The following is a 7,454-nucleotide window of genomic DNA, read 5'->3' as shown; positions in this document are numbered from 1 at the left end:
AGAAACAATGATTGCGACCAACTCAGCAAGGGGCTGCCGGCTCTGAAAAGAGAATAGTTTAGAGAGAAGGGGACGTCTGCATTCATCCCGGGCAGACAAAAATACCACACGAAACACGCCTCACCTGGTCCGACTCCTTTTACACCAGGAATAAGCTGCAGTGAGCTGGTATTTTGGAGGGCAATGCGATTTAAAACTCAAGTTTATCCACGTTTTTTAATCCGAGGATATGAAGACAAAGAGATTCTCAGGTATAGCCCCATCGAAGTGTAGCCTGTATGATGCTTATTTGGACAATGTCCAGTTATCATAGCCGACTATGGGCTCTTATATGAATATTAAAGGAATGTTTTGTTGGGAATAATACATAAAAATAAAAAAAATACACCCCGAGTATCAAAGGCATCAATCGGGTGAATTGATTTTATAAATAAAAGTTTTATTCAAAGTTCATATTAGGCTGCATAAAATGTTATATATAATTTTAAGTAGAAGTAAACTGCATGCAAAGTGTACCAGTCAAAAAAAAACTGGAAAGAAAATGACTATGATGACCACAAATGGAGGCCATGGTTAACTTTGGTGGATTATTAATGTGGGATTATGATTCATAGTTACAGTAGATATGATGATGGCGACATTATAAACCAGGCTACCGAATCTTTGTCCAGGGTCCTCAAACATACCACTTACTTAATAAATTCAAATAAAAAACTTTAAATTGAACCTTGAATCCAGTTCAAAAATATACAAACCACATTTGCCTTAGAAGAGTTTATTCACTGCAGTTTTCAGAACATTCCTCAGCATTTCGTTACATTACAACTCCACAAAAACAGCACTAAAAACATGTGATAGTTTATTAAAGATCATTGTCCCCAGAGTTGTTCTTTGAAAAGCTTACTGTTGTGGAAAAAAGAGGTAGCATTTGACATAAAGTGTCCAACAATGAGAACAGCCATTGTAAAATGAACAGATGTAAAATGAAGACGTTAAGGTACAGAGCTTATATGACTATTTTCACATGTTGCGGGTGTTACAGTATAAAAAGGTGTTTTTTTTATGTCTAAAGCACCTGCCTACTGACTGATTTTATATTAAAATATGTCCATATGCATTGCGGCTGTGGCTCACTGGGTAGAGGGGGCCGTCCGGTAACCGCAAGGTCAGCGGTTCGATCCTTGGCTGCTACATGTCCTGTGCCAAGACAGTGAACCCCTAACTGCTCCCCGGGTGCTTCTCAGCAGCCCACTGCTCCCAATAAGCTATGAATGGGTTAAATGCAGAAGTCAAATTTCATATATGTGTATATGACAATAAAATCCTAACTTTGTCACGATAAGGGACGTATGGCATTTTGGAAAATATCAGAATCATGTTTTTGCTTCAGCTGCTCCTCAACTGCCAACAAATGGAAGAAAAGAGAGAACCACGGCAACAAAGGCGGAAACAAACAGGATGTCTCGTAGCAATCGACCGAGGGGGGAGCTGTGAGATTTTCTCCCATGGCCTCTGCTTCTGAACCATTGTACGACCTCATCCAGGTTGTACTCCTGGGGCTCATAACCGAGCTCCGCCTTAGCTTTTGCCATGCTGAAGTAGTGCGTCACGCCGGTCTTATACACCTCTGTGCGTGTCAACAGCGGCTGGAAGTTATAGAAGGGCCCGATGAGGTGGTGGATCATTTCTGTGAGAAAGGCAACAAAGTAGATGAGAGAGACAGGAAGGCACAGTTTGGGGAAAGGATAGCCCAAGCCCTCTACCAGAGGCCTGAAGAATTCAAAATTGTTGACAGGCCTTCCGTCTGAGATGAAGTAGGCCTGGCCAGCAGAGCGGTGCTGCTTTTCTGAGGCCAGCGCCTCAGCGGCGAGCTTGTGCGCCGACACCAGGTTGTCCACATGGACAAACTCCACCAGGCTGCCGGGGTCACCGTAAACAAACCTGAAGATCCCCTTCTCTATGTAGCCAACTATCCTGGGCAGGTGCCTCTGCTCGCCAGGCCCGTAGATTCCTGCCGGACGCAGCGCGCAGCATCTCAGCACCCCGGAGCCGTCCTTCAGTGCCGTGCCGTCGGCTTTCAGCACTGCCATCTCCGCCAGCGACTTGGTTCTGGAGTAGTGGTCGGGGTGCAGATGGAGAGGTAGATAAGGGAGGCTCTCGTCCCCGTTCTCTATCACTTGGCCTCCGAACACCACGTTGAAGGTGCTGGTGTGAACTAGCCTGGGCACTCCGTGCTCCACGCAAGCCCTCAGGACGTTCTCTGTGCCTTGAACGTTCACCGCCTCGATCAGATGGCGGTTCAGCTGCTCTCTGCCGGACATGCCATAGGAGGCGACGTGGAACACGCAGTCCGCGCCAGCGACGGCCTCCTCAACTTGCGCATACTCACGTATATCTCCTTGAACAAACATAAAGTCCTCTGGCACTTCTTGCTTGGGAGGAACTGTGTCAAACAGAATGATCTTGGCTCCTTGTCCGTGCAGGGAGCATGCCAGGCTGCAGGGGAAAACAAGTTATTAAATATGAATTCATCGCCGCATGAAACTCACTTTTACTGAATACAATGACAAACAAAATACCACAATGCATGTATTTCTAATGTTACATCTGCCAGGGGTATGTGGGAGTCATAGGTCCAGTGTAACTGAGATAACCGGTGCGATACCGCCACCTTGTGGCGGCAAAGCAGCGTTACAGCACAGGGCAACTCTGAAAGCCTTGCTGAGGGTTAGCTGACTGTGAATGTGCACCGTCACTTCGTTAACTTGAGTAATAAACAATAATGACATTGTTCTTACCGATAACCAAAATAGCCACATCCTCCAGTGATCAAAAACGTGTCTGCGCGTGCGTTTTCCATTGCAGGTGGACGAATCTGTGAGTTTGTATAAAAGAGAGAATTAGGCAGAATACAGAAAGAAGTGCACACAACGGCATCCTCGTGTCAAAACTACACTGTACGCCCCAGTAATAGACACACACATAAAGGGGAAAAGAAGCCACTACATTGACATTACCTAACCCGTAGTCTGTACTGACCGTATTTGTAACTTTTGTACAATTGTACCTTTCATAAGCTAACATAACGTACCACGCTTACTTTCTATAGCGAGTACTCCAGAATGCCATGCAGACAGTGAGATAAATCCACAGCCTGAATTCTCTATGTGGGTTAAGTTCACGACACGAAGGTGTTTCGCTGTCGGTACTAACCTCAAACTATGCCGGGTAGAAAACGAGGGAATGTCCGCTGAGAATCACTCGTTCAAAAACTCTACTATAGCACCGGTGAGAAAGACACGGCGCTCGCGCGCACCTCCGTGGTCTGTGCTGTACGTGCTTTTTGTTACGTAAATTACGTAAAAAACCGTCGACAGACAAGTCGTCAAGCGTTCGTACAGAGAGGCAGAATAACACAGGGAGCAGGGCAGTGTAGCGATATAGTGATTGGAAACTGATTTTAGTTTTCAATCCACAGTTATCAAAATTATGATAAAACATATACAACTTTAGAATAGTCGAATATGCGTATGCTTTTATGCGTATGAAAATCATTGCCTGAGTTGCATGCGTTCTAATGGTCGCTAAATACGCTTTTATTTTGAAAGTCATAATCGGATGTCTGCCAGCAAAAAATTCTAAGATTTCTAAAACTTCTGGTATAAAAGTGGAGATATTTCCCAACAAATATCAAAGGATTCCAAATAACTGCAATGACTGATCAGCAACAACAGCAACCTTCCGCCGAAGGTTTAGGTGAGAGTGTTTTTAAGTCTGCTCCAGGGTGATTCAACATGGATCACTACGGTTTGGGGTGAATTAGTTCTGGTTAAAGTGGGCTTTATTTCTGGAAGAGGCTACATTTGGTGTCACTTCCTCTAAGCAGTTCACCTCCTTGCTCAAATACTCGTAAGAACAATAAACATAGATTAACAGCTATCGTCGCTCGTGTTTCACCTTCGTTTTCAGATGACTTTGTGTTTTTATTTTCGTTGGTAGGGTAGACCTATATCCCTTTTGTTGAAAAATATGGCGAAAGTGAATGTGGTTTTGCGCTGCGTCTCTCTGCAGTTTCCATTTGCTGATCCAGCTGGTTTTCATTTTTGTGAGATTTGGACAAAACAAGAGCAGGGGCGAGATGTTTCCCACATTTAAAAATCAGTTTGCTGAAAGACAACTTGATCAAACTCTCATAATTGAGCAACGTATAGCGTACTTTTTCAAAATAATACGGTGGTAAACGCTTGTTGTGTTTTATCAAGACATAAATTTAATTTTAAATAATTTTAACTAAGTTTGTTGCTTTGTTTGTAGGTTATGTCATGGTGCGTGGTGTCAAAAGCCTTTTTAATAACACCGCTCTCACCACGAAGATAACTTAAAGGATGGATCGTCCTTTTAAATATGCCTATTGGGAACATTTTGACAAATGGGCAATGACTAGTTGTCATTGTTTTAAGCTTTAAGACAATAAAGATGACATTGCAACTTTGTAACCGGTGGATGGGACCTCTAAATTTGTCTGCATCATATGTTTATAAAGGGTTTAAGCTTCAACTACTGGCTTTATTTAGGTATAACGGTTTTTAGAAAGTGATATCTTCTATTGTCTTTTTATTTTACAGGCAAGATGAGTTTGGAGGAATACTTCGAAAGAATTGGTTTCCACGGCTCTTGTGATAAACTGGATCTCGCAACACTGAAGTTGATCCACAAAAAGCACGTCATGTCAATTCCATTCGAAAACCTCAGCATGCACTGTGGTGGGAGGAACATCATGGACCTTGAGGTCATTTTCAACAAGATTGTGAGGAACAACCGGGGAGGTTGGTGCCTTGAGAACAACTTCCTGTTCGGCTGGGTGCTGAGACAAATGGGCTACGACACTACGTCGCTGGGCTCCAGAGTTTTCAACAGTGTCCTCAATGATTTTGGCCCCCTTGATTCTCATTTCCTCAACAAGGTTGTCATCGATGGGAAGGCTTATATAAACGATGTAAGCTATGGGGTCTCTTTCCAAATGTGGGAGCCCCTGGAGCTCGTCTCTGGAAAGGACCAACCTCAGGCAGCGGGTGTCTTTCGCTTCGTAGACAAGGGGGACATCTGGGTGCTGGAGAAAACTGGTAGAAAGCCAGAGGTTGTCAATCCAGAGTTTGCCAAATCAAGTCTGGTAAACAGGAAGGAAACCAATCAGATCTACTGCTTCTCCTTGGTGCCTCGTGAGGCCGACCATTTCCTTGAGATAAACAACAAACTCCAGACAGAGACTTCCCTGTTCACCAATAAGTCCATCTGCTCTTTGCAAACGCCAACAGGATTCAGAGCCCTGATTGGCTGGACCTACGGCGAGGCCACCTACAAACCCGACGAAGGAGTTGACGTCTTCGACATAAGAAACGTAACGGATGACGAGATCGAGCAAATTCTTCGTGAAAAGTTCAACATAAAGCTGCAGAACAAACTGCAGCCTCTCGACAACAAGTCGTACTACACATTCTGAAATCCTACACGTGTGCTGTTTTGAGATTCACCCGGAAAAGATCTCACGACCTGTGTTGAATTCACGACCAACTAGGTGTGCAGCTTGTTGAAGAATCATCTATTTGAAACATGACCAGTGCTTTGAATTTAATCTTTCGTACATTGAAAATTGTGCAATTACATTAGGCCTGGAGAAAGTGGAAGACGTGTTTTTGACTTCTTCTTCTGGTATATGTGTAGGCTAAGTATCCTGAGTCAATGCAAGGAGCAGACACGTCGTCCTTAAGGAAAGTAATGATGACCAAATAAAAATGATTTTAATACATTTTCAAATCTACATAATACATTGTTTGCCAAAAATGTCTATTTTTTAAAAAACTTTCTTATACCAATGTACTCTGCTAAGCTTCAAGTTGTATGATAATGTAGACCATTGTGCTTGGATGTCATCTGTACTAGGCGTACTCCCTCATATATCGTCACCATGATTAAATATTATGCTCGCACGCACATACATTTGTCTTCTGACTCATGACTGAGCTTGTGGTTTTGTTAGAAGCCTGGAGCAGGGGTTGGGTGTTGTAGGAGTATTATCAGGTGTCGGAGGCAGTTCTTAGCGTAGAGCGTCTTGTGTTCTAGACAAGGACCTGAACTGTGTCGTTCATCTGACTACATTTGTAGACGTTGTGCTGACAACTGATGGATGTGTCTTACTAAAATAATTGCAATCAACTTTACTTTTAGGCCCTTATCTTTTTAGCAGCTCACCGGCAGTTTTCATCTCTGGACGTGGCCACACACTGCCGAACCCCTACTCTGTTCATTGGGCTCCAACAATTTCTCTTTTGCCATCTGGAGTGGCCCTTTGCACTTCATACACAAGTTAAAATGGGCTGACCCCAGTTGATTCATTGACAGAATCCCAGATAGCAGATAAGAAGAACTGCTTGGCTACATGCCAATCGCCTCACAATGTGGGCTATAATTTATAATTGACTTGAGAAAGATTATAAATGTTTAGTTAATGGCAGACGAATACTGTAAATCATTGCTGGTTAACAACTCATTGAAAGAGTACACAACTGACTTCAGAAGTAGTATTCAGAACTTCAAGCCCCTTTAGATTGGATGTTCTGTACTAATTTAATATTTTAGTGACAAACCGAAGCTAGAAACATTACACATTTACAAATATCTGATTGAGTACATTTGACCCGAAGACAAGACTGAGTATGATACACAATTAAAACTTGTGCATTTCACCATTCCACACCGTTGTTTGGTAACGACTATGGATGCCTACAAAATATGGCCAATTGGGAAGGAGCTTGATTCCTGTTCTCGGGAATATTATTTAATTTTGTTATGTTTATTTGTATTTACATTTCAAGGTTGAGAAATATAAGGTGAGACTTTGAGTCAATTATTTTATTGGAATGTAACTGTGGAGCAATACTTGCAGCACAGATGAACAGTTCATTTTTTTTCAAAAATGAACAGTGCTTCAAATCTTCTATACAATGTTGAAGTTGCTGTCTAATAATGGCTAACAGATGTTAAAAATAAACAGTACTTGTCTTCTTCCTTTTCATTCATTGTCATGTTTGCAGGTCCAGAGTTGGAAAGTAATAATCAAGTATGTCTTCTACATGAATATTGTTCCCTCGAAACACCATAAAGCAACATTCATCATTAAAGAACTTTGATGAATCCTTGCCCACACATAAGAAAAATCCTATTCAATAATTCATCTAAATATCCAACATACTGAACTGTCAAGTTCATTTAAAACTACAGTAATAAATACATTTATTTGAACTGTACAATTGTACCTGCATTTTATTTTTTTTAAGCCAAATTAGGCCCATCTAATTATTATCTTCTTTCTTCTCAAACACATTAGATTGTTATTAAGTCTATTCTTTTTTACATTGTTTAGTTGTCTGTGTTATATTAGATGTTTTGTAACAAAA

The 7,454-nt window shown here is 41.9% G+C and overlaps 2 protein-coding genes across 2 annotated transcripts; one reads left to right on the top strand and one right to left on the bottom strand.

Annotated features, from left to right (window-relative positions):
• Positions 1–759: 759 nt before the first annotated feature.
• sdr42e1 (short chain dehydrogenase/reductase family 42E, member 1) lies at positions 760–3,341 on the bottom strand. The gene is made up of 3 exons (XM_076077951.1): positions 3,214–3,341; positions 2,799–2,875; positions 760–2,496 (listed from the first exon to the last, which is right to left on the bottom strand). The coding sequence occupies exons 2-3, from the start codon at positions 2,858–2,860 to the stop codon at positions 1,398–1,400; spliced, it is 1,161 nt and encodes a 386-aa protein (XP_075934066.1). The 5' UTR covers positions 2,861–2,875; positions 3,214–3,341; the 3' UTR covers positions 760–1,397.
• A 292-nt stretch (positions 3,342–3,633) lies between these two features.
• Positions 3,634–7,062, top strand: LOC142933803 (arylamine N-acetyltransferase, pineal gland isozyme NAT-10-like). The gene is made up of 2 exons (XM_076078034.1): positions 3,634–3,756; positions 4,626–7,062. Exons 1-2 carry the CDS (start codon positions 3,714–3,716, stop codon positions 5,498–5,500), a joined length of 918 nt encoding a protein of 305 aa, XP_075934149.1. The 5' UTR covers positions 3,634–3,713; the 3' UTR covers positions 5,501–7,062.
• Positions 7,063–7,454: the final 392 nt, after the last annotated feature.

The sequence above is a fragment of the Anarhichas minor genome, unplaced genomic scaffold (assembly GCF_050575085.1).
Source record: "Anarhichas minor isolate MPS153535 unplaced genomic scaffold, ASM5057508v1 ptg000062l, whole genome shotgun sequence".
NCBI lineage: Eukaryota > Metazoa > Chordata > Actinopteri > Perciformes > Anarhichadidae > Anarhichas > Anarhichas minor.
Note: the sequence above shows the minus strand (reverse complement) of the source record. Positions and strands in the feature narration are given on the sequence as shown.